The 27,109-nt window shown below is 43.9% G+C and overlaps 1 protein-coding gene across 7 annotated transcripts in view; it reads left to right on the top strand.

The window, feature by feature from the left end:
• BCAS3 (BCAS3 microtubule associated cell migration factor) overlaps positions 1-27,109 on the top strand; it is a 353,753-nt gene that overhangs the window by 226,858 nt on the left and 99,786 nt on the right. Inside the window, exon 24 of one of the 7 annotated variants that reach the window (XM_084299394.1) lies at positions 16,932-17,356. The exons of the other annotated variants lie outside the window; for them this stretch is intronic. Coding sequence (XP_084155520.1) covers positions 16,932-16,957 — 26 coding nt within the window. The 3' untranslated portion in view covers positions 16,958-17,356. Of the gene's footprint in view, positions 1-16,931; positions 17,357-27,109 lie in introns of those variants that run through there. 7 annotated transcript variants of the gene reach the window in all.

Below are 27,109 nucleotides of genomic sequence, written 5' to 3'. Positions count from 1 at the left end.
CTGGATTTTTTGGCATAAGATGAATTGGTCTCTCCATATGCATACACGGGTTTTGAAACGTAGTATTGAAAAATATATAATTTCACCTTCTGTCTGTGCCAGTTCCCAGGAACACCAGATGGTTGTTTTTTTTCCCCGTGTGTGAATTTGAATCCGCAGCTAGAACTGAAAACGTTGTGCCTGAGATCAAGAGGTCGGTCGGTATCAATCTGTAGGGAAATCATTCAGGCTGCGGAGAACTTCGTGGTGCTTTCACAGCTTACATTGTGTTTGGTAAAACAAAACCTGTGAGTGAGATTATTTGATTGATGAGTGTTTCAGTCCTGGCAGACGTCCTGAATTTGAAATCTTGTAGATTTTTAGTGCTTTTAAAGAAGTAGATTTTTTTTTTTTTAATTAAAAACGGGATCCGACGAAGAAGAAGAGAGACACAAGCCCGCGTGTGTGTACGCCCTTTCACAGCTGGGGTTTTGGCAAAGTGTCATTCCTGCTGTTAAACATGGTGACCTTGCTGCCTATGATTTACTAACTGTTTTACAAACATTTCCTCACTCTGTGAGGTTTGATATGTTCTCCATCCTCAACAGCTCAACAGAGTCACTCAACCACTGAGCCAAACCTGCCTTTGTTTACAGCTTTTCCGGAAATTTTCACAGAGCAAAAAACTTTCTCCTTTTCCAATGTTTTATTTTTAAGTCAACACTTTCTGTGGTTTATTTGTGCAAAGCAACATTCGGGTACAAGGTACTGCACCGTATCCAAGTGGGAATTGCTGCCTTTCTAAAAATAAATGGGGGGTCATGTGAACCAGTGCAGAAAAATCTAGAGATACCAAGTATTACAGGACCTTTACATTTGGTGGTTCTTTTTTCCATAATATTTTGGGCCTGGATTTTTCTGAACTTTTTTTCCCACATTAGTTTCTATAATAGAGCACAACGTAAAATGATGAAACACAGGAAGGAATCTTCTTTTAAACAAAATTATCAGTGTTAAAAATAACAATCCTTTTTTCCCTCAGTGTGCATTTTTTCTCGTGAGGGGTTTATTTAGTAGTCTTACCATAGATATAGCCAAGGAGTTGAGTAATATTTAAGTGGCATTTTATTTATTTACTTAAACCTTAATTTTCCTAAATGCTAATTTGCCCGGTGTGCCTTGAAGCACCTTCGATTTCAGTTCGTGTTCTGGGCAGGGAACTCAAAAAGCGGTGTGCTTTGGGGGAAGAAGTCAGATAGCCGTGTTCTCCGCATTGCCTGGGTGAAAACTTAGTGCAAATTAAAATTAGAATGGGATGGGAATGTTTTTATTAAATGTTTTCACAGTGAAGATATGTTTCATGGAAATGTACTTGTTTTGATGACAGCGATTCTCAGGGTCAGGATGGGATTTCGTGTGAAAAAGGAGATGAGAATACCCTGAGCGGGGTTGGCGAGGACGCGCGCAGGGCTCCTCCATGCCCAGGTAGCCAGCAGCTGCCCTGAGTGGTATTTCCTTCCATTCTCCTTTCTTCAAAGCACACCTTCCTTTAATGTATTTATTGTTCCTACCGAGAATGCTACTAGGTTCAGCAGCAGGAGAGACGTACAGAATACTGGCATACAAAATCCCTTTCAGTGTTCTCACAGTTCGTGGTATTTCAGAGTAACAAAAGAACATCAGCTGTTTTAGTAGCTTTTTTTCCCTGAATTTATTATAGGTTATACAAGTAAAGAAATTCATGGAAGATCGATTAGTTGTCTAGGTTACTTAGGTTTGGGTTACTGTACCTCCTGATGAGAAACCTGTACTTGGTTTTCTCTCCTGATCAGCATAGTCCTTGAGCTACATCCCACTGACTGTATACTTTTGGACCTAGCTGAATAATAGAAGTTTCCTTAGGATTTTATATCATTGAAGTAGCTTGACAATAAAATGTAAATGACCTACAGAGGTCTCCACATTGAAATCCTGCACAACAAACACAGATGCTGTCAAAATACCTTGATATGTTTACATTTGTATGCTGTGAATTTATTACATATATTGCATTTTTAATCCTGAGAAGTACAAGTGAATTGTAATTCTAAATCTTCCTTTTAAATGCATTAGATTATTAATGCTGTTAAAGGAAATACCCACAAATGGAATTACTTCTGGAGGTTTTGCTTGCTTGTTTTAATCACTCAGAATCACTCAGGCGTTTGAAGTGAATTTCTGTAGCAGGGTGCCAAGTCAAAACGACAGACAGAACGTGCACCAAACTAAAACAACGTTTACCTACTGATGAAAAATGTTTTGAAAACGTATTTTCTACCTAGTAATTTAGTATTTGTTACTTAATGGCAGTGTTTTAATGGAAACTGTTGGCAAATGTTTTTGAATACTGTATCTCTTCAGTTTTCTTAATATGGGATGGAAAATTAACTTTTTTTTTTTTTTTTTTCTAAATCTTGAGTCCCTAGCAGCAGCACACAGGCTTGCAGCAGTGTGAGCATTACCAGTTCCTGGCTGCCAGCAGCAGGGCCAGTGTGACAGTCTTGCATCCTGCATGGCACATTCCTGCTCTAAAAACAAACAAACAAACAACAACAACAAAAAAAACCACTATTTGCTGTTTCAGTTTTCTGTAAAGTGATAGTGTGAAAAACTGAAGAGTAAGTGACTGTCTTACAGGACAAAATGGTCAGAAACGTGATGAAAGAGAAGGGATCTGCAGATGCCTGTGGCACCCACCATCTTAGAGCATCTTCTGTCCCGTGCAGTAAGGGAGTAAAAGTAGCAAGTAAGTCTCAAGTCTACCTGCTTATGAACAGGAATTGCTGCCACGTGTCCAGTTTCTAGAAAAGTAACTAGGACTTCATGGAGATCACAGCTGGGTCCACTGCTTTCATGAACAAGCCTGTTGTGCCCGTGCTGTGAATGCAAACTGTGAAGTCCTCCCTGTAACTTGCTCTGGATTTTTTGAATTTGTCTTAAAATAAAGGGCAATGAGCGTGTTTATATTGAATCTGCTGGTAAGCGTTGCGTATTTCAGCTTGAATACGCAGACTTTGAAAAGTGGCTTCCATGTGGGCTTCCTGGTGTTGCTGAAGTGTGCTGCTCCTCTCGCAGTTTGTCTTGGCAAGGCTTCTGTGCAGGTGACAGAATGCAGAAATGTGCAGTGATTAAATAGAGGTGCGGACTTCTGTGTGTGCTGAGGTTTCTCTGATTTGTTAAGTGATTTCCTTAAACTTGTAGGTGTCTCTACAGAGCTTTAAGCACTTCTTGCAGAAGGCTTCTCCCGTGTCAGGTAGGCATTTTGCTCTGTTCAAGTCCCATTCAAGAGAAGTGGAACAGTAAGGTAAGGAGGCCAAATGGGACTTCATGTGGAAACCCCAAATATTTGGATGTTCTTCTCTCTGGAAGAACGTAAAAACAACATTTCACTGGTGCATAATGCTTGTGAGCATTTGATAAACTGCTGGATTTCTTGTTTTGTGCCTACCCTAAGAAGGAAATATCACTAAATTTCAGTTTCAGATCATTTTCATTCTGGTTTTACTGCAGGTATTGTGATTTGAACAGTGAAGATAAAACTCGCTAAGATTCAGGGATGTAATGTTTCAGGAACTTGCGATTTTTTCTTCTCTCAGCATTTGGGGTTTTCCTTTTCTCTTTGAACCTACCTTTAAAATGTTCTCATGCAGTTTGGTGGTTGTAAGACCTTATGCCAGGAAAAATGGACGTGCCAGCACAAGGGCGTGACGTGCCACGCCGGTGCCCTTGGAGGACGTACCTTGGCTGCAGCTTGGCTTGAACCCATGATGCTGGCGATGTTAATCATCCCAGAAATGGAGAGAGCAACACCAGTGGCATGTTTGCTCTTGCTTTTAGTTGGCAACAGAAGCTGTTGGTGAGTGTCTCCTTACAAAACAGATTTCTGCACACCAAGAAACCAGGTGCAGGTCCTGACCGTAGGTGTGCTTCAGAGGCAGTTCTGGCTGAGTCCTGCCTGCAGGGAGAGAGGTGTGGGGAGGAGAAAGAGGAACGATATCCTCCTTCATCCCTTGCAGTTAAAAACACAGCAGCCCTTGAAGCGGCTGGCTGCAGACTTCAGTCAGCTCACCAACGCTCTCAGCATGCTTGTGGTTCGAGTATATGATATAAGTAGCGTAGAGTGGTTTTGTTGCTATGGGAAAAGTGCTAAAAAAGGCTGTATCTCTTGTACAGCTCAGATCCTTTGGGTATTTAACATACAATTTCTGCTAAGGACACTCAGAATTATACCTCTGATTCTAAATTGCTTAAATGTTGAAACATATGGTCTTGTGTGCTGTTCACTAGGAAACAACTGTCTGTATCCAGGCTGCCAAATTCAAATAAACTCATACTGGAGAAACAGGGAGTCAGAGGCAGCTCAGCAGAACTTTTTGGAAGTGTTTTTACCGAAAGGCAAACCTGACGTATAGAAAAATGCTAATTAAACTAGTGCCATATATCAGTAACAGATAATTAAATGTTAATAGCTGAGAAGTTTTTCAATTAAAAATGAACTGTGTCCTCATGATTTCTTCTTGGGGGCCAGGTTCGTGTAGCTGTCATTTGTTGAGCTCTCTGCTACAGTAATCATTTTAATAAAATGCAATTATCTGCATAATTAATTTCTTTGACTGCTGTGCTGTGTCCTTCTTTAGCAGAGGCCAGAATGTCAAAGATCAAGTAGACTGGGGAAAATAAAAAATTCACATTGTGAAAGGATATAAAAAATACTTGGAATTTCAATGCATTGGCTTCTATTTATCTCAAATGTCAAGGGCAGTGTAAAATGTATTTTTAAAATGTGTTTTTGTATGGTTTGAGCCCATTCTTGGCGTAGTTGTGAATCTAGAGGGGCCATTGTTCTTTGAGAGAGTTTGAGGGGGTTTCTTTGTACAAAGTGACAAAAAGAAGACTTAGAGTACTGGGCTGCCATTGTTCCTGTGCGGCGCTGTAAAATTTGATTTGAAATTAGGACCTCGGGGCAAGCTCTTCAATAGCCAGTTTTTATTTTCTGCCAGCATTTTAATCACTCTTGGGCTTAAAGTGGATGACCAACATAATGCCTCTATGTTTAATAGAACAGTTCATATCTTGAAGGCCAGTTAACTGAATTCAGGGATCTGTCATCTGCCCAACATTAGTCTTTTCTGTTTCCTGTCTATTTATGAAGATAGCTCTCCATTCCAGCCAGCTCTCAAAGAAGAGCAACTCTTTCTTTCTTTCTTTCTGCTTTTTTTTCCCCCGTTTCTTCAATGTACGCACGTCTCTTTTGGCGACCTCTTAAAGGAGCCGAGTCGCGCCGCTGCCGCGCGGTGCGGATGTGAGCGCTGGCGCAGCTCCGGGCTGTGCTAACGCGGGGGCCGAGGGGGAGGAGAGGTGGAAGAATCAGATTTCGCAGAGACACAGGATGACGGGAAGGGAGAAGTGGTATGTTGGCCTGAGCCTCACGCACCTCGTTGGGACTCGCATTGCAGAGATGTGTGAAAGGAGGAAAACGGGGAAGAGGTGCTGGAGTTTTAAAGAGCTGTTGGCTGAGTCGCGCCTCGTGCTTAGGAAGGACTTGCAGGACGGCGGTGCAGTTGCAGTGCTTTAGTCCAGCTGCACGTGGGGCAGTTCGGTGCGTGGCAGGTTTACACTACGACATCGTGGGCATTCACTAATGGAGAAACCCTGCTCATTCAAGAGAGGACAAGGTCGGAATTGTATTTCAGGTTTAAAGGCATTTAAATACAAGTTAACAAGAAGGAGGTTTTGCTGTTCATTTCTCAGGCACCACTCACCCCGAGGTCAACAGCAAATGTGGGCTGGGGCCTTCCCATTAAAATACATCACTGAGTTTTAAGTTGCTTGCTAGTGCTGTATTGAAAGACACAGATTGGAAGCAGTGTTAGCAGTGTTCGTTCAGTGATTTGCTTCGTGCCCACTGAGCTTCGTGTCTGCCAGGCAGTATCCCTGGTCTCCATCGAGATGGCTGTCGTGAGTGCTAATTATGACGCTGCTGGTACGTATGATGAGGGAGTGGACTTAAACCACCAGGCTGCTTCCCACAGACCACTAACTGCTCATGAAGCAGCGAGGACTTCTGATTACGTTTGAACTGGTCAAAGCTGACACCAGGAGCTTAAAGTACGAGGGAAAATGCTTCATATCCCATTGCTGATTATGATCTGTTGTACATTATAATTAATTCCTAGCCAGCTTAATTTTTTTTTTGTTGGTCAGAAATGAAACAACTTTAGACACAGATTACAGTCTTCAGAAATAGCTTCAGTCAAAATCATCTACTGCTTTTGTTGTCTTTATTTGTACCCAGTCAACAAAATCTAGCTTGTGTTGAACGCTTCTCTGTGTGCCGATGGAGAAGAAAAGTGGCTCACCAGGGCTGGAGAACTGTAAGAGGTTAACATATTCTGCATCATCAAGCACAGCTTTTCATTCACTTTCAAATGTAGCTGTGTGGGTGGCTACACAATGTGGGAAACTCTTTTCATTGAAGAATCTGAATATTTTGTAAGGAAGTGAATAGTTGCAAATAATCTTTTCTGTAGCACTGAAATAAAGAACAAATGAGCTATTCTCAGAAAATACTGAAGCATTATTGTCTTCAGTCATTTAACAGAGCTATAGAGAAAAAAATATTCCAAACTTGACAGATTCATATCCTAATCTTTTGCTCCTTCATCAGGAGACTGCGTAGCTGGTACCAGTTAAAGCGGAATGAGTTACAGGGCTAAATTGGCTTCAGCACTGTATGGAAGTAAACATTTTAAAAAATACAACTTAGGCCTTTAAATAATGAATGTCAGATAGAACTAAGACAGTCAACCTGTGGCTCGTGGACTGGATGTGTCCTCCAAAAGCCGCGGCAGCCGGCGAGCGCCAGCTGTTCGGCCCTCGTGGGAGCGCTGCTGACTGCCGCCCTCTGGTCTGAGGGCCCGTAGCTCTCCCCATCCTCTGGCTGAGATGTTGCTGTGGGTTTGTGTAAAAACACCGGGTATGGTTTGGTAGAGCACCCAGTTAGATTTTAGGAGACAAAAATTGTAACAGATGCCCTATTGGAATGGCTGAATTAAATGGGGGCTGCTGTGGTGCTGGGCGAGATGAGGCTGTGGGGCCGCGGGCTCCTGCCCCCATGGAGCCCCGCTCCAGTCCCACCTGGCCTCTGACAGAGTGACACAAGGCAATGTGACACTGAAATTCTGCCTTCCTTATTGTAGCAAGGTGAGGGATTTCATCCCTAAGGTATTAATTTAATGTGCTACAACCTGGTTAGAGGCCAGGGCCAGGCTTCAGGAGCCCCGCACTGTGTTCACAGTCCTTTCTCACCTTTCCATCGCGACGTTGAGCAGTGATGCTGTGGGGCCGACGCAGTGCTTTCCCTGCAGTCTGCAGACCTCCAGTGCTGCAGAGGGTTTCATTGCGGGCAGCTCCGCACACACCTGTGTTCCTATACGGATAAAACTTGGAGCGAGCACCAGGGCTCTCCAAGGCGAGCCCGAGTAGGTCAGCGTCAGCCTCAAGTAAGCGTGATTAACTTTATCCATCTCCTGGTGTATTTCTTTCCAATCCACTCCAGTGCTTGATTTAATTTTCCTTTTATGTAAACTCAAAGATTTAGCTTCATTAGAATGATTGCAGGGATTCACTGCATATGGCCTGTTGCTTTCCTTATCCCTCCAGGGTTTTCTTACCAAGCACTTCAATCTGCTGCAGTGGGGGGAACGTTTAAGAAGTCACCAAAGCAGGACATGAAAGAACTGTCATGAAAACCTTGTTCGGAGAGGAAATCTAAAGGGAATCCTGCCTGGAAAAAGGTGCAGCAGGTTTGATGGGGTCACAGAGGGAGGGATCCATCCCTGGTGACCCCAGTGCCAGTGGAGCAGCCCCAGTCCCAAGTGTGCAGCCCGAGGAGCCAGGCTGGGATCCCTCAGCTCTGTGTACAATCAGTACAGGCTCTTTTATTTATTATTATTTTAAATTAATTGTTAAATGGTTTCTGGAGAGATTTTATAAAAACCAGTAGGCGTACCTGTCCGAAACTACCTGCTCTGCAGGTCTGCAAAAGCAGATCTTGCCTTGTGGGAGCCTTTCGTTTGTTTCCACCTTTTCAAAAACCAGTGGCAATTGTCTTCAAGTTTTAGGAGGTTAATATTGTATAGACCATTTTAACCACCGTTTTAAACTTGTTTTCTTATCAAAAAAAGGACTTCTGGCTTTTTCCACAGTATTAGATCTATCATATCAGAGTACTTTATTGAATATTTTATTGACCGTCTGCTTGCCCTATGCTAACCTGCCTGACATCCAAAGTTTCTCTCTCTCTGGAGATGCAATGTCAGTTCTCATTAAGCAGCTGAGCGTGAATTTTCTCTTCATATTTCCTGTGAATAAACTTCATCCCAGCAGGCAGGCGCTGGGCCCTGCTGCAGCGCGGGGGCATCCAGCTCTGGAGCCAGGCGGCGGCACGGGGGCGGATTTAAGGTGGTCTCAGCGAGTGCGTGCTCTGCAGCCAGAGCCTTTTCCCTTTGGGGCTTACATCAGCATTTTGTGTAATTTTGCTTTACACAAATGTAAAGGTATTGAAGAGGAAAATTTCTTCCCCTGGCAAGTTAATTACTTGACTTCTCATAGAAGGAAAGCTTGAAGCGAATGCTAAGAGGAAAGTACATCTTCGCTTAAATAAGGCGATCCACCCAAGAACATGGATTTGATTTACCGAGCAGTTACAGTTACAAGTGCATTTTAATTGTCTCAGTTCGTTTCCCCAAATTTGATACACGTTATTAATATTTCATCTTAGTTTCTGTATAGCTTCCTTTTTAAATTTTAAATTCTGCATTTTCTTTCTTTCTAAAAACCAGAAAATGCTGCTCTGTCACTGCCTGGTTTTATGGCCATACAAACACCTTGCTCGCAGCCTGCTCTTGTTGCCACTGGCTGTGAGAGCTCTGCACTGAACCTGTCCCAACTCCCTCTCAGTAACGTGCCATGGCTTTTGCTCTGCTGTGTGACTTTTACTGAATTATTTTAATATGAGGGAGATATAAATATTTCATAATCCTGTAGCTGGTTGACAATTTCATTACATGCACTCCTTAGTACGTAATGATTTTTTGCCGGGCTAATTGCGGTGTCTCCTAGCAGGCATTCCAGGGGAAGGGCAGAGAGAGTTTCCTTCAGAAGCTGTAAAATATTTTGAGCCACTTCTTCTTGGTGTGTGATTTTAAAAAGCTGCGTTTTCAAAGACTCTCAAAATCACCAGAAAATGCGTTTTCCCTAAAGAAAAAGGAATTCAGAGTAGAGCCTACCATAGGACAGCTTCTGAGGAATAACTTCCCCTGAGCTCTGCTGTTGTTAACCAGGTCTCAGAAGGAAAACAGGTTTTGAAGAGCGGCTTGCTGCTTGGTGGTTTTGAGCCTATTTTCCCTGTTGTGGAGCTGAAGAGATGAACGTGGTTGGTTCAAATCATATTGCTGCGACTCCACCATACGACAGATCTGCGTTCGCAGCAATGCGTCTCTAACACAAAATGAAATAAGAAAGGGAGGAAATTTAATTTTGTTCTTGTGGTTATGGAGGTCTGCGGGGAAGTGGGCCTGTGGGGCACAGTCCTCGGGCCACGTACTGGTTAGACAGCTTTGGGTTTTTTTATGCCTTTCTTCTTCTGAACGTGGTGTCAGATGTTGCGAGTCAATTTATTTTGCTATTAGCATTTGCTAATGACACTAAAAACTTTTTTAAAAGCTTTCCTAATTAATGATCTTCTTGCTCACAAACAAAAACGATATTGTCTGTGAGAAGTGCCTGAGTATTTAAAAGCACCGGGCTGTTGGTAGGTTTTATTGCCTCATGAATTTAGGGTCAGCACACCTATTATTTGCCAGAGTTAATTTGTGCCGGGTTATTGACTGGCTGGGTTGTAAGGGATACCTGACTCTTGTAAAAGTTACACTCGTCTCAAATTGTTATAGTTTTATTCTTCGTGCCCTGCCACAATATTTAACTAATAAAAGAAAGGAAACGCTGTGCAAAGGCAGGGATTTAACTTCAGGCTCGTGAGACCCAAGCAAGTAAGACTGTCTTGAGTCTCTATTCCTTCTTTCTGACTCTGAATTGCTCTTAACTTTTCTTTAGATAAGGAGGGGGCAAAGACAGCTTTCTACAATCAGAAGGCACATCGCAGTGCACGGGCACTCAGGCTTTGCAGGAGTGCCTAATTAGGCTTTCAGATGCTCTCCCTGAGCTGGGTGCCTCCGATTGTCTATCAGGGGAAGTTAGGCCAGCTGCGAGGAGCTCAGCAGCACTGAAATAATGTGGCTAACAGCAAGTCCCTGAAGAAAAATTGAAGAGCATAGTTTCGTGTACAGCTCTTCATATGTCAAGGTGAAAATATACCCCTTGGACTCTCCAAATTGGAAGCACAATACGCAGTAAAACTAGCAGCTGGTTTAAAAAAATTTCCTAAGAAATCATCCTTTCCGTTTTGACAATTCAGAAATAAATTGCGGTCCTGTAGAATTATTTCTGATTTTCCAAGTGTCCGCTTCTATCACAAATGATTCTGAGCCATTTGTCCTTGTGGGGTGAAAGGCTGGCTGAAGTAGAAATAGTCATTTTCTATAACAAGCCTTCAAATACACGATGGCGAGCCAGAGGCTCTTGCTGTGTCATGCCATCCAAACTGCGGTCAATACACGGGTCCTCAGCAGAAGCCAAAGTTGCACCAGTAAGTCATGACCTGTAATGTGGGGGCTGGAGAAAGGCCAGTTACTCTGCAGGGCGAGCTGGGAAATGATAGCTTCTGAGTGGGAAATTCGGAAGGGGTGAGCTTGACCGTGCTGTCCTATTGTTCTAGTCAGATTTTTTTATATGCCCAAATATATTATTACTACTTTGGGTGAAAGTAATGCATTTCTAGCAATAACCTTTGCCTCCATCTGGGCTGATCGAAACAATTTTTAATTATTCTCTGCCTGCTGGATCTTCTGCAGATCCGGGGTACACCTGACAGAGCCTTGTTCTGTACGACAGCTAGCACAGTCACTTCGTATTAAAAAGTAGATGGATATCCTGACCTCCAAACCCAGGGCTGCTGAACAGATGACGGTCTAATTCTTTGCTTCATTTCCAGCGAGCTCCGTCTTTTGGCTCTCTGCAGTGGATAATTATTGCATAAAGATGGGGGAGCATCTGATACTGGTTTAAGACGATCAGTCTCAGAGTTTCACCAACTTCCCTAGCAATTCTGAGGACTAAGAAACTAAAGCATCCATGATTATCTTGCATTTAGCTGAGGTGCACGTGATTTCTGTCCTAGTTGCTTCTATAAATAGCTCCCCCAATCCTTCCCAAATTATTTTTACTAGTTTTTAGTGGGTGTATAGCTTTTAAAACTGGAATACCAAAAGCTGGCTCTGTTCATTTTCTCATGAAATTGTAGCCAGAGCAGTAAATTCATAGCTAAGCACTTACTCATTGGCTACTGTATTATAAATAACTCTTCACCTTGGCCCTGTTTCTCTCACCATTACTCACTGTGAGCAGTTCTTACTCACGAGCACAGGGCAGCGGAGAAGTGAGTGGTGCTGCTGTCTCTGCTCCCAGCGCTGGGGCCCTGGCCCATCAGCAGCCCTGCTTCCAGGCAGGGCACCCCTGCTGGAGGAGAAGCAGCAACTCCTCTGGAAACAAAAAAGCTGCGCGTGGGATTTGGAAGTTTTTATACGAAAAACCATGGTGCAGTTTATTGTTAGGCTTCGAGAGGTAGGCTTGTCACTTTGTGCAAGGCTGGGAAGCAGCTTACAGGCATTTGGCTGGGGAGCCCTGGCCATTCCTCCTGCTTTCTCATTGCCTCTGCACTTTGTTGCCTTCCAAGGGTAAATTAACCTAAAGGTTCAAAGCTTTTGGGAGAGATTCCAGACCAAAGGTCATCTTTTCTGGGTGGTTTCTTGGCCGTCCTGTGTTTGCCCACATCTCTAGTGTTTACCAGCTCAGGGAGTTTATAAAATTTTGATGTAGGAATTAGGTTGTTGCTCATCTTGTACCTTCCTGCTCATATTATTGACAGTACCACTGAACTGCTTGAGGCAGATAGCATCTCAGTGATCACTGTGCTATTTCAGCTCTCCACTGCTGACAACATCAGAAGTGTTTTAACAGGGTTTTAATGGGCAGCCTCTGTAGCTCCTTGGAGGGTTGCAAATAGCTGCCGCGAAAAACCTTTTCTGGCGCTCGGAGCTGACATGCCCTCCTTTCCCATCCAGCTGCCGCTTGTTTATGTGGCTGCAGCGCTGTTGACAAGCACTTCTTATTTGGGCTGGGCACTGTGGAGACTGTACAAGTTAAGCAAGTTCCTACATCCTTCGTGTGAGCTGCGAGGAATAACAACATGGTTGTGAAACCGCTGGGAAGAGCAGCGGCAGGAGCCGGTAACCCAGCTGTGTTCGGAAACCCCTCCTCTGCTCCTGCAAAGAGGAATCCGACAGCTGCTTGCACTGCTGTACGGCACAAAGAGCTCGCTCCTCTATTTTTTTGCTCACAACATGTTTCTGATGACATCCTAGAGTTGATCATTTTGATGAAAATGACCTTTTTTTTCCTAGCAGAAAATAAACAAAAAAGGATTAAAAAAAAAAAACAGCAAAACACACCACTGTTCTTCAAGACAAAGCGTTAATTTGATAGCAGCAGTTTCTAGCTGACTGCTTGCTTTGCTCTGCTTGTTACCAGAAATGAGGCTCTGAGCACAGCTTTCTTTGGACTATGGAAAAGCTTTCTCCTCCCTGTTTTGCTTAATATAACTATAATGTGCCCTTTATCACACTTCAAGTTGAGTAATCCCAGTGTAGAAGCAGAGCTTAATACCCATGGGAAAGAGCATTGGAAACATACATTATAAAAAACATACAGATGAAGCTCAAAAGATCCACTGACATGTAAATTTAATTAAAAAATTATAGGTTTTCAATGAGGGCTTGTGTCTTGAATTTACCAGTTTCCATGAGTTCTTCAGAAGAAGAGTTTCTTTTTGCATTCTTGGTGCAAAACACACTGAAAGATATTACAGTCCCCCAAAAGTGGGACTGTGATATCCAAAAGCCCCCACAAAAAGAAAATTTTGCCTTAAATATATACACTTGAAATCGAGGCTGTAAGAAAAATACCCATTTTCCTGTTTTCTTTTCTTCCCATCCTCTTTAACAAAAGTTAAACTTTACCACCACCAGCACAGCATGAAAAAGCACGCCCTAGCTGTGTGAATAAGCTTCCCTTGCGTGTGCACGTTTAAGATATTTTAGTTCTTGCCATAAAAGGCAAGCAAGTTTGGGTTAAAAAAAAGACCTGCCCAGCCGAGTGGGCAAACAGCAGAGCCAATGGCCAGAGCAAGGGGCAGGCTGGAAATTGGGATCAGAGTAAAAAGCACCTCTGCTCAAGGAGGATTGTGGCTTAAATAAGAGAAGTGTTACGGAAATCTTATGAATTGCTCCATCTACTGCATGTTTCTAGGAAGAAATCCCCAGCACAGCAGCCCCACGGTGTGTGGCGTGGTTTCCCGGGATGGGAGCGTGCCCCCGCAGCACAGCACAGTGCGGGGCCGTGCCACGGGAGCTGTCGCCGCCGTTCGTGCGCGGCTGTGCCCGGGCTGGCCACTCGCAGGGTCCTCGGGCTGAAACCCGCAGTGCGGAGTAAAACTCGAACCTCGTGGCTAGTAAAACTTAAAAAGAAAAGTCTGAGGGTCTTTTCAACTTGCTGAGGTTAAATGTGTTTCTTCGCTCTGTTCTTCATCTGCTGTGCTTTCAGCAAAGCCGATGGCAAGCTGAAGTGCTTCCATAGCAGAGCGTTACAAAGCTGCTGCTGCTTAACACCCCTTATTTCTTTTTTTCTTTAACGCAGCAAAGGCAGTGGCTTTTGCGGTGTTCTATTAAGTCCACAGCAGCTGTTCAGAGGACCAAGTCTGTAGGTTAGGGGAAAGGGAAAACTCCCTTATTCCTGGAGTTTTGTCCCCCAGATAAACGGAGCAGAGGAGCTCTGACTTCACGCTCCCTCCTGCCTTCAGCTTGTGGCTTCTGCTGTGAGCTGCAGCACTGAAAACCACTCCTGTGGTTTCTGTTTCTGTGACTTAATTAATAAAAATAATTCGTCAGTAGCTCATGTCTTTCACAGGGGCTTTTCCCTGAGTCAGCTTACTGGGGAAGAGGTTCGTTATATGTTACAATTAGGGTAAAAAAAAGGGGGGGAAGGATAAAGCTTCTGATGTGGTGGGCTTCCCTTAGCAGAATGCCACAGCCTAGTTTATTTGAAGAAACTTGCAGCCAAAATGCTGTAATCTAATTTATATACTTGTGTAACTGTATATAAATATATAAAAATATATAAAATGATAAAAAAATGCATTTTAAAGTATCGTATGATCAAGAGCAGAACTTATCTGTGCTAAATGCCAGAAGGTGTTACCCAAACAGTCACTGCTGAGGTTCACTCGGCTCCTGTGTGCAGCCACAGAACCAGCAGTGTTTGTCTGGCACCGTATTTCAAGTGGGAGAGCTTTCCAGTCACCTCTAGCTTAAACTGAAGCTTTCTGCCCTTCAAACCGTGTGTCCCTGGACAGCCTGTACTGCCCCCGGCTTGGATGGATCCCTGCCTGCTCCTCAAGGACCTGGGAGCGGAGTTCCCCTTGAGGCTGGGTGTACCTGGTGTGTCCGCAGCCTCCGAGCTGGGAACAGGCTGCTGTGCTGCTCCCTCGGTGCCCGTGTCCCGTCCCCGTCCCTGTCCCTGTCCCTGTCCCTGTCCCCGTCCCCTCCCCACAATGCTGGCGGTGCAGCCGTGCTGCATTGCGGGGTGATGGCAGTGCTCTGGGAATTGTCTCTGTGGGGTTTGATGGCGATGCAGGGATGAAACAGGAGCAAGTGCTGCTCCGAGCCTGTTCCTGCGCGCGTTGTTTGTCACCTCTGTTGGTTCAGTTGATGCTTTGAAGTTCCTCTTGCATTAGCGTTGCGCCTTAGGCAAAATTGTTTAGTGCTTCACCGTTCGTGTTATTTGACTTGCTTTTATGTTCGCTTCTGTTTTATGGGTTTGTTCTGCCAATTTGGATATAATTGTATGAAGCTTTGCTTTTGGCTTTGTCCTGTAACGTTGGCTTACAGGAGCCATCCTCTGCCATGCAGAAAGACACCTGTGGGAAGTAAGGCGCTCGAGCAGCCTTGCCGTGACCGAGTTTCCCCTTAACAAAAATATTTTCAACCGTTTTTCTTAACACATTAAGGTCAAAACCAATTGGTAGTCACAGCTATACTTGTTCTAAAGGGTGAATTTGGTGGAGGTGTGTCTCTACCCAGCACATGAGGTGACTTCAGTCAGCGCGTCCCGATCTGCCCTGGCTGCGGCAGGGCCCGTGCAGGGGCGATGGCATTGGCACGGTTTCGTGGTGCTCCTGCCTCGTGGCATAGACAGCAGCACGTGGTGGTTGTGTGCTTGTGGCACTGCTTGGACTCTCCCTGTCTCTAATTGCCTTCCCATTATCCCTGCTGAGCAGGGGCAGTACCCAGGCTTCCTCCAGTCAGCAGCACCCAGCGTCGTCCCTCTCCAAGCTCCGGTTGTGCCAGGCTGCGGGTGCTGGCCACGCTGCCCGAGTCTCGGGCTCAGCAGGAAGGTTTCAGCTTCCAGCTCCTGCCTGCTGCTTCTCTGCCACGACGTGCAGGACACAGATGTAAAACAAATGTATTTTTGTCCTACGTGTCTGGGCACAGGTACTGGAAAGCCAAAAACCAGCGCGTCCTTGCTTCAGGGTTGAAGAACTTCCCTTAAACTAGACCCTGTAACTCTGAAGTTAATTCACTTAAAATAATTTCTAAAATTTCCTTACATAGCCTGTGCTTCTTCAGCACATGAAGCAAATGTGATCCGCGGGGCCCTAATTAAAAAAACAGAAAAGCAAATGTGCCTCTCGCTTCCCTGCCAGGCCTCGTGCCTCAGCCACGGGCTGACCCGGGGCATCTCGGGGGCAGAAAGCAGGGGCAGAAGGCGGCGAGACGCAGTTCCAGCTTTGTGATACCCATTTGTATTTACGGCCTGATTCTGCTGGGTATGAAATGTATAAAATATGTATGTTAAAATGAGATATTTGGATCTGAAAGTCAGTCCACTGTTCACGTATTTGTAAGCCTTTCCGTGATGATGTGCTTAGATAGGAGCAAATTGGGCTTGTAGAAACGCGTAGGGGAGATGAAATTGAGGATGCCGGCTGGACTCCAGCTTCCTCAGCTGGGTTTTGCAGCCAGAGGAGACACGGCTGGGAGGTGGCTGCAGGCTGCCCCGGCTCCCCCAGCTGCTCTGCGGCTCTCCTTGCCCCCTACCCCTCCACGTGGGGCAGCCAGGTGGAGAACAGAGCCGGGAGGTGGCAGGGACCTGCCTGCTGTGCTTCGGCTCTGACAGGTGAGGAGAGGGTGCGAGCAGCCTGTGCCCCGCTCCCCGTCACCGCTCCAGCTCCCGTGGGAGCCTCCTCCTGGAAATACCCGCGGTCACATGCTGCAGAGGTCTGGGGGCACATTTCGTTTAAGCCACTGTCAGATGAAAACTTATCAAAGCTCAGTTTTGTTTCTGTAAATCTCAGAACATTCATCATAGGTTATCGGAGATGAAAGCGGTCATGTGTGGCAAAGCCACACTGCTGGACTCTGTGCTCAGGAATTCAGAGGGAAGGGAAGAGAAGGGAAGGGAAGGAGATCGTCTCTCTCTCGTTCGCTTTCCTCTCTTTGTCTTCCTTTGTTCCCGTGCACGGAGGTCCGGCAGTCTTGGAACCAGCCAGATAATTTAGAAAATGCAGTGCTTACCCTCTGCCACTTTTTACAAGCCTGTGTCCTCAGTGACAGAATTGATTCCAGTTGGTGCTGCTGCACTGTTAATGTTACCTTTTATGTTCATGTTTGTTCCAACAGAGTGGCCACTAGCACAGACGACTTGAACTTGTATCACCCGCAAACTGACAACGCTGGAGCCACCAGTTTGTCATTATCCCTACTAGTGTATCTGATTTAATTTTGCGACAGCGGATTAATTCTTAAAATTGCAGTGCTTTTTGCTCGTTAATGGTCAGTAAATGATTCTGGGGGATGGGGGAATGGAATTCATCAGTTTTGTAGTCATTTTAATTCTTCTAGTTTTAAGTTGTTCTATAAATATGTCTTTATGGATGTAGTTTTACTAGCTTAAAAACATCTAATTGAAAACAGTTGCTTAAATCTCTTTGGATCAAGAAGGCAGTAATAAGCAAAGAGAGTATCTTATCCCTGCAATCCAGAAACGCTTAGTGACTGGTATACTTGGTGCATGTGTAATCAGCTTCTTGTTTCATCCAAAAACCTTAGCTCTGTTGGTGTGAGCTCCTACTTCACCAGCAGCATGGGTTTTTTGTTTCTAAGGTTATCAACTAGTGAAACAAAATATATTTTAAAAAATGACATAAGAGAAAAAATAAATATTTAATTAATTTATGCTACTTTCTTTTGTATGTGCAGTGTGTGCTGGAATATCACTGGGCTCCTAAAAGCCTTAGATTTGCCTTCCTGTAATTTCCCATTTTGTTACGCATTATGTAATGTTATGACTTCAGGCTTGCATCAGGCAGGGCTGATCTCTGCTGTTCTGTGAGGTGCCCAGCAGATGAAACCGCAGCTCTTGGATGAGCTCAGCCCGTGTTTACCTATTGCTGCTGCTTGCAGTTCCAGAACCGAAGAGTTCTGAGCGATAAAAACTTGGCTCTGCATGCCGTTGATTTCTGAAATTGCTAAATTTTGTGTATTTGGGTCGGGGGGTGCTGTTGGTATGACTTGGGTTGGTTTCTCATCTATTATTTGTTTCATATCAGAAAGTGAGGAACTTTGCAGCTTATGAGCTGTAGTGACTGCAAATCCTATGTATGACAGTGGGATGCTTGAGTGGTTTGAAACCCTCCAAGTTAATTTGGAGATGCATTTAAACAAATATTGACGACCACTCTGGTTGTTGGGCGTTGTTAAAGGCTTATACCTGCCTCCCTCTGGCTGAAATGTGGTACCACCTTCCAAAGTGATCCCCACAAAGATCTCTTGCAAACTGTGGAGGTCTGTAAGTGACAGCTTGTTTTTGAGCTGGGGAGCAAGGAAAACAAAACCATCTAAGCTTGGGAAAGGCAATGCAAAGCTACAAATCTTTGGGTTCTTCCTTCATACACTGCAAAGGTGGAAAAAACTCAGGCAGGTCTCGTTTGACCCAGCCTGATTTAGAGGTAGAAAAACACGTGCAGCATAGTCAGTGAGCACTTGCACTTCTGGTGCTTTGCGAGTCCACTCTTGAGCCAGAGATGGAGCAGCAGCTCTCCTGCTCCCTCCCTACGGGAAGCAATGAGAGTTTTATTTTATTCAAATGATTTCATATGACTTTAGTAGTCTGAAGTAGTAAGAAGTTGCGGCAGCATTGTGTTTCAGAGCGCAGGCAGCTCCGCCAGGCTGCCTTCCCACAATATGAAAGAGCCCAGGCTTGTGCAGCTACAGCATCTTGGGCTTTGTTCGGGACTTAAAACGCAGTGAGAGCTCAGCCCCTGAAATTCTTTTTCCGAGTCTTTTTGATACGCAAGTAGCACTTCACACAAGCCCATTGTTAAAAATCACTTGCTGTTTGGTGGTTAAAGAAATGCGTAAGTGTATTCTGCCCATCTAAAAGCCATCCATTACAAAAAATAATCAGAGATCCTTTTTTCTTGTACATTTGTGTCATTCTGTGAATCAGAGGCATTTTATGTGCTAGGGGCAGCTTAGCTTTCGGAATTCCTGTGTCTTGCTAAAACCCCAGGGCGTATTTAGCTCAGGAGACCTGAGGTGACCTGTAAATGGCAGCTACTGTGTCCCTCTGCTGCTTAGCAAGATATTTTAAAAAGAAATTGAAATACAGAGTCCAGATACAGTACGATAACGTTTTGATCCAAAGAGAAAAGCAGTCAGTATTTTCATAGTATTTGACCTCTTTGAAAACACATTAAGACATCAATTATTTCTCGTAGCTTTCCTCTGAGAGGAAGATGGGTGGTTCCCTCTTTTATAAGTGAGAAACCTGAGATCGAAACGAAACGAGGTGATTTTTCTGAACGCAAAGAAAGTCCTTAGGAAAGCAGGACTGGAGCTGAAGAGTTCCTGTGCAGTGGCTTTGGCAGGCACGCAGCTCTGACTGCTGAGCTCTCTCTGCAGGCAGGGAAGGTGCAGGGGAGAGCAACATCTTTTTTGCAGATTGTTTTGCTTACGACACTGCGCTGTCTCATTTGCGAGCCAGCCTTCCCATTCTTCCCGGACTTCAAATAAAGTCATAGTTTTTCTCCTAAATCCCCATGATTGACTGTCTACAAACATGCTGACAGTCTCAAAAATAATGACGAGAACTCTGCTCCCTGTGCGTGTGTGCGTTATGTCCAGCAGAAGGACGCTAACGCCGTGCTTCGGCAGCTGGGGCAGCGTTAGCGGGGTTCCCTGCTCGGCTCTCCCCCGGCCTTCCCGTCCGAGTGAGCTCTTCTTTCAGCTGTAGGCAGTTTTTATTAAGGTTCTTTGGGGGTGTTGTCTTTACGGTGGATTCATTTTTAAAATGTGAACGATTTCAGTGCTTGCCTGTAGAGAAGGCACAAATCTCCTCCTTGCAGCTCCTCCGGTGAGATGAGAGCCATGCCGGGGGCAGCCTGCTCAGCACCACGCTGCCCTGAGGCCACGCAGCACCAAACACGGCCGGGCTGTCACAGCACAGGTGATCAGAAGCCTATTTTCTGTGCCACTCCTGATGATAACTTTCAGTTTTGGAGTTGCAGAGGGGAAAGGCAAGAGTCCTTTGCAGAAGTCAAGGTTCAAACCTATGGTTCTGGGTCATGTCAATGATGCTCCTAATACTACTTTTTAGCATATAAAACGAGGTAAATTACACACGTCCAGGAAAATTTAGGTTGTCCGATGGGGATGCCTTAAAATCCTGCAGTTTTTGTTTGTTTGCTGCAGTGGATTAGAAGCCACTGGGTCTCTTGGTCCAGTCCAGGAAGAGCAATCTGCTCTTGTCTGGGACAGGAGTTCCATTAAATTAGCGGTGTCCTCACCTGCCTTCAGGGGAAGGTTTGCTTCTCACCTGCTAGTGAAATACCCAGCACCAGGTTTTAGGTACAGAACCATGGCCCAGCTCACACGAAGAGGAGCAGAGCAGATCCCCAAGGGCTTGAGAAGCTCCAGAAGTCATCTGCACCCACGCAGAGACACGACAGGATCCTCGGTGCCAGAGGGATCCTGCAGGATCTTCTGGGTGAGGTGTGACATCTGGGGCTGGGGCTAGAGATGCAAGGCAAGTGGTGTCGTGGCTGCTGCCTCCATGGCTCTCCCCATCACCTCCTGGTCCTGCTGTCGGAAGAACCATGGAGATGTGTTCGGTGCTGGCAGGTCGGGCAGAGCCCTGCCGCTAGCTTGTGTTGAGCACGCGAGCTGCAAAATTATGTTCTTGTATCAGTTGGGAATTTTGTGGAATTTGCTTCCATTTGACAGCGTTTCCAGATGGAAAGGAGCAACTGTCTTTTTTCTGTACGGTGCAATTTTCATTTACGTTAAATGGTTCTGAGTTTGGGGAGGGGGGCTCTGCTGCTTCATTTCCAATAGCGTGAAGACAGATGTTATTTCACTGGGGGATCTGGAAGCTTTTTCCTTATTCTTCAGCTCCGTTATAGGTGTGCATCTCTCAGAACAAAGACAAATTCCACTGGAAGTGTTACAAAGTTAGTTGCATTCTCAGTTATTTTAATGATTCTTTATTTTTGCAGCACAGTAGGCTAGAAATGTGTTAAAGCTAGTGGTAAAGTAATTTATGAAGGGCAGATGGAGTTCAAAAGGTTCAAATATACACATTCAGTTCCAGCGTCATTTGGATCTTCGCACCTCAGTGTCCCAATAGAGAAACTGGATACCAAGTTTTTACAGGTTTTACTGTAAAAACTGAGCCCTCCAGAACTTTTAGTAACTAATGGATTTTGCAGAAATGACTACCCTGGCTGTCCATTAGCTGTTTCGCTTTTATGTCTTTGCTGGAAACCTAAATGGCTTTTACTTGCACTTTTTTAGTGGATGTTTGCAAGAGATGTCTTTTGTGTTACAGTAGCCAGTAGGAAAAAAAGGGATGTACTCAAAAATTGTAAAAATATTTAATCACGGTATATCCTAACTAGAATTTAAACTGTGTTGTCAAGAAAGTTTCCATCTGTGGCATACCAATCCCAAGCTGACTACATGCAGTTTTAATCTTCTGACTCTTGAACTCATTCTTTTTTGTGTGGCTTTGGTGGTGTTAAAATTTAATCCTCAGCAGTTACATTGTATCAAGTCTATATTTCTCTCCTTCCCTGGCATGTCCTACCTGATTACTGGCAAAGGATTTTGAAATACCCTGAAAATCTGTGTTTTCTAATGTGGGGATGATTGATAAAATACCTTCCTACCAATGGACAGTTAAAGAAAGTTTCCTCTCTTCTTTGTTGAGCTGCTAGATTCTTAGCAAATTAGTACCCTGTAACATCCTATTAGAAGCACACAGCTTTGATGAGCAACTCTACAAAACATCTTGCTGGCTTAAAAGAGCTTTTACATCCAGGTATGTTCCTTCTGTTCATCATCATTCATACTAGTCTTATCTATATAGCACCATAACGAGAATGAATTTTGTGCAGTAAGAGCAATGTGTGCCATTTTCTGTACTGCAAAATTATACAGAATTAGGAAAAAAGTGGATAAATCTACAGGTTCTGGTTGCCATTCCTCCCTAGTTTCAGATACATGTGACAATTCTGGAAATTTTATATGTGGAAAAACTGGCTGGCACAAACACAGAGGAATGACGAACCCACTTCCATTCTGGAGCAGAGGACATATGATGGCTGTGTTCCTCCATGGTGAGCAAGCACTTAGGAGGAAGGTAGTGTTGAAGCTGGTATGGTTCACCACACAAGGATTTTATTTTGTGGTGGAAAATCTAATCTTTCCGAGACCATTTCTCTTGGGTATAAGGCTGAAGTCTGCTTCATATTGGGAGATTGGCATGAAATCTGCAGCACTTACAAGGATAAAGGCCTTTGTCTCCAAAATGCACATTTTTTTTGGAACTATAAAGGCAGTGGAACAAGAAATGGCTCTAGGTATATAATGTTAAGATCCAATCCTGTAATCCTTTCTCAAGTAAAAATATGTTATAGATCAATTTTATCGATTCATATCTTTTTCCATGTGTTTTAGAAGATTCACTTAAAAGGAAACCTTTCATACTTAACTAATGATTAAAGAATTAAAGGACAAAGAATTAGGCCTACACTAATTATCGAGAAAGACATCGTCTTCTGGTTCCCCAGCGGTACCATTTGATTTCTCAGTGAAGCATGAGAAACATCTTTTATTTTTTAAATAAATATTAATTAGTAATGTACAGTTTGTTAAGTCTTAATCCCCTTCCTTGAAATGTTTCAGAAAGATGGATAATAAATACAAGCAAAATAGGGCAACAAAACTGAGTAGGTTTAGGAAGGGGAAACTGCAAAGAGGAAAAGAGGTGATTCCTGGAAGCTGCTCGGGGGGGCTGCCCTATAACCAGATATGCCCAGCTTTCAGTTTGCAGGCAGTGGGACACAAAAACAAGAGGAGGAGGAGGAGCTGAAAGGCATGAAAAGACAAGAGATTTATTCAGTAAGCGAAATAAGAAATGAAATCAGGTAGATAGATGAAAAGAAGTGAGCAGATCACTACCTAATGGAAGCTGTTCATGCATCACAGACTTGAAATTAATTTACACTATCACAGGATCTAGACAGACTTGGCTGAGTTGAGACCAGATACTGATTTTTAAATCTGAACTTCCTTGTTTTGTGTACTTAAATCTGACATTTTCTGACATCATTAATATGGAACAACAATACAGAGTTGGCATAGATGCCCACAAGTACAGGAAAATGATTTAAAAAACATAAAAGTGATCGTTGATGTCACAGGATCATAGCTGTTAGCTTATCAGTTGTTAAGAAGATTTATGAAGCAACCTTTATCTTGAATGGACTAGATCCTCCAGCTGATGAACATTGACGTGATTGTAGTGAGATTACGTGGATCAGGTGAGCTTCTGGCTCAACATACACAGTTGAATTTGCTTTGTTTCAACTTAACGTAATAGACTTCTTACAACAACATTAATCATTTATGGGAACTGTATTTGGGGAGTATTTTAACATTTTGGTACTTAGGAAATACAAGTACCCAAATTGCCTGGCATAGTCAGCAGCACTCTCTGCTTTCCTGGAGAACTGGGAACTGAGATGTTTTAGAAGTCAGTTTTACTTCTTAGGGAAAAAAAAAAAAAAAGGAAGAAATAAACAATAAATAAATAAATAAATAAATAAATAAATAAATAAATAAATAAAGTCTACCCCTCCACACACACACACACACAAAAAAAGGAGAAACAAACAAAAAAAAAACAACAGAGTATTTCTTGTTTGTATTTAGCAATGGAGGAGGTAGCACCTTCTGAACCAGCAGGCAGCCTTTTACAGCGCATTACTGGCATATATAAGGCACGAAGAGCTTTCTGTTTCTTAAACAGCTCCTTCTGACAGCCCGTTTGTTGGCCAAACACCGATTTGCTTTCACTCAGACTCAAAACCTGGAGCGAGCACTGCGCGTTGCTGTGGGCTGCGGCTCGGTGTGCGCAGCGGTGCGGTGCTGCAGCCGTCCCCCTCCCGTCCTGCTCAGGCACCTCCCGAGGCAGCCTTCAGCTGCTTTCAAAGCGAGCCAGCATCAGTTGGATGTGGGTGAGGTGCGGCAATTTGGGAATTGCTCCCAGCTGGTGGATAAATGATTTCCAAGCAAGCTGGGTGGCTCTTTAACTGCTCTTCCCAGTAGAAAAGAGCTGAAATATATAGAAATTGTTGCTTTGACAAATAAGCTAATAAGCCACTCAAGTTGCTTTATGTATTGAATATAGTTGCTTGACAGTTAGTATTATTTTCTAATTATATTAAGTTATAAATTATTAACAAGTGTTTAATTTCAGTCCAAACAGATCCAACAAAAGGGATTTGTACAGTTATGAATTGCAGCAAAATATAAAATTGTTGAGCTTTTAGTATACGCAAACTTGGAGACCCTGGTTATTTCTCCCTCTTTCAACAGCCAGTCATGAAACTTTCTCGACCTTTTCACCTTTAAACTTTATTTGAACTTGGAAAGAAGACTTGTGAATTGTGGAGGGGAAGAAAAAAAAGAGGAGAAAAAGAGTGGGGGGGTCAGGGGGAAGAAGGTCTGATTATATGTTACCGTAACAGTAATACTAGCAAAATAATCCTCCTCTTGTGCATGAGTGTCTGCTACTGCAAGCTTCGGGGTAATAAGCTCACATGACATGCCTAGAGGCTAATGCTGGCCTATGCTTTTTTTTTTTTTGTACATATTTAAACAAAGGCTGATTATCCAAACAAGAATTTGGACTGCATCAACTGGACCAGTTAAATTATAGTTAGTAAAACTTGGCGCCTTCAGAGCTTGGAATGTTACAATTACAGCTGGATCCTCATTTGTTAGGCAGCCTTACAAAATAATAAAAGTGGAGATTTTTATCTTTATAGGACATAGCTTAACTCTTTGAATACAGAGGACTATGTGCCAAATATTACAGTTTCTGCTTAGACGTCCTATTCCAGGCCAATAAACACAATTAAAGAGCTCTGTCTGTGCTCTATAGGACACAGGGCAAACCGGAGTAGCTTTGCCAGCACGCGGATGCCTGCTGTGGCACTTGCAGTGGACACGCGTTATCCCCCAGGATTTCTCTGAGATAAGAAACAAGAACACAGCAAGCAATTTGTTGTTTGATCTCCCGTGTCTTGCTGCTGTCTTTTTCACAGTATTGCTGGGTTTTCATTTGTATTTCCTTTCTTGGAGCTTGTTCCTGTATAGGATCTAGATGGTCCTCGGAGCTGGCCTGATTTTCTCCTCTCGGATGAGCTGGGAAGCTGCCTTCAACGCTGGCTTCAAACCATTAGCAAACTTTTCCCTAAAAGGCCCTTTAGTCTACAAGGTTGCCTCTCCCCATTGCCATGCTTCTGGGGCTGGTTCAGGATGAGTGGGTGGCCTGGGATGTGCACACAGAAGTTAAGTTGCATTTTAACAAACTGCTGTTGACCATTGCATGCTTGTTTTCCCTCTGTCATCCCACAGAGGTGGCTTGGTTTTGATAAATCACTTGCAAAACCGAACTTTGGCTTCCTGGTCATGTAATACAGAGATCTGGTCGCCAATCAGAAAATGAAAGTTCTTTCCCTAAAATTAAACGAAGCATCCTTATCATTAATCAAGAACAGAGCAACGTCTGCCTTCCTTCCCATGGAGCAGGGCCAACTTAGAGTTCTCCGGGATCTGCCCAGTGGGTTTTTTGGGCATAGGTTCATCTCGGTTTCTCTTTAAAAAGTGTTTCGTGTTTGCATTTTCTGAGAACCCTGGCTAGGTAAAAATGATCGAAACTAGGTTAAAATGATCGGAACTAAAGTAATTGAGACTATGTAGAATGTTTGCAAGAGCCCATGGGCTAGATAATGTGTGCCAGCCTATACCAGGAGGTTATCTCCATCTTCTTTGCATGCTACAAAAACTTGGTGTTTGTTAAAGTGTGAAAAAGTGAGCGTCCTTTATTGGGACAGCTTTACCATGTTGCAGTGTACTTCTGTCCCAGTAGTGGTAATAATATGGATAATAGATCATTGCTGTAGTCATGGTACCATGGGAGCTTTAAGGCCTAGGTGTGGGCATTTTGGAATGGAGGACATGAGTTTTCTTGCACTGAAAACCAAGAGGTTGAAGATTTTCAATCAAGATAAACTTGCAGATTCGTAAGGTGCAGCCGACTCTGGGAGAAGTGATACCAACTGGAAATAAGAAAGACCTACGGAAAAATTGTGAGTTAATGTTTACTCTTTTATTACTATTTTAATTGGATGGCTTTACACCGTGACCTTTTAAACCGCAGCTGTTTCAAGAAGCACTGTGTGCGCGCCACAGGCCCACGGAAGGCTGGAGGTGCTGCAGGTATCAGCTCCCATCACCCAGGCTCTGCGCTCACAGCCTGAGGTGGGTGCTTGTGGCTCAGGAGAGAGCTCCCCTGGCTGCACCCAGCACTTTGAGCAACAGCTCTTGACTGCTTTGTTGGGAACCAGTGAGCCTGCAGGAGGTAACACCGCAGAAGGAAGAACCGAAGCCTGGTTTCTGAAGGCACATGTTTGAATTTTGGCTCCTTTAGTGCTTACCTGCCGTGTGTATCAAGGGTTTCTTCTCCCAGTTGTGGGAAGGAATCTGGCTCTTGCTCTGTGCACCCCCAGTGATCTGCCTTTTGCTTAGTTCTTAGCTGTGCCACTGGGAAGTAGGGATGTCCTGATTAGACTTGTGCATGACAGTATTTAGTTTCTGGCCAGAAGGAATCCTTTATTTATTGTATCTGCTGCCCTTGTTGTTTTTTTTCCTGTATTGAATAGATTCACCTTATGCCATAGTGAGATGATTGAAATAGTGCTTTCCTGATTTAAGAGACCCAGGTTTACAACCTAGACGCAAATGTCGGTTGTACCTGGAATACCCATCAAGAATCATTGATACTAAAGCAGAAAAGGAAAGATAGCCAATCCATCTAGGTATTGCAGACGAGATGATCACCTAGCTGTTGACAGAGGGGATCTAAAATTTTGGAACCTGTCCTCAGATGGTCTGAATGTATTTTCAGCTGCCAAAAAGAAGTCAGCAGGAATGAGCCATGGATAAATGAGAGCAACATACCATCCCTGCAAGAGCCAGTTTCACTCCAGCAACCTAATTTTTTCAAGTATTTTCTAAAACACTAATTAAGAACTGTCTCGGATCAGGCTTTAGGTAGCCAGCATTGTATTCAGAAATTATTCTGTCTCCATTTTTCTCATCTGGGGTCTTACATAATTCATTCACCTTCTCTTTTTCCCTCCTCTTTGGTGTCATGGATCTATTCCCGGGTCACCAAAGGAGAGGAGGCAGGGCAGGAGTTAGATACCATTGCAGGACTTGTTCTGAAT

Source organism: Netta rufina (assembly GCF_964035555.1).
Source record: "Netta rufina genome assembly, chromosome: 21".
Lineage (NCBI taxonomy): Eukaryota > Metazoa > Chordata > Aves > Anseriformes > Anatidae > Netta > Netta rufina.
Note: the sequence above shows the minus strand (reverse complement) of the source record. Positions and strands in the feature narration are given on the sequence as shown.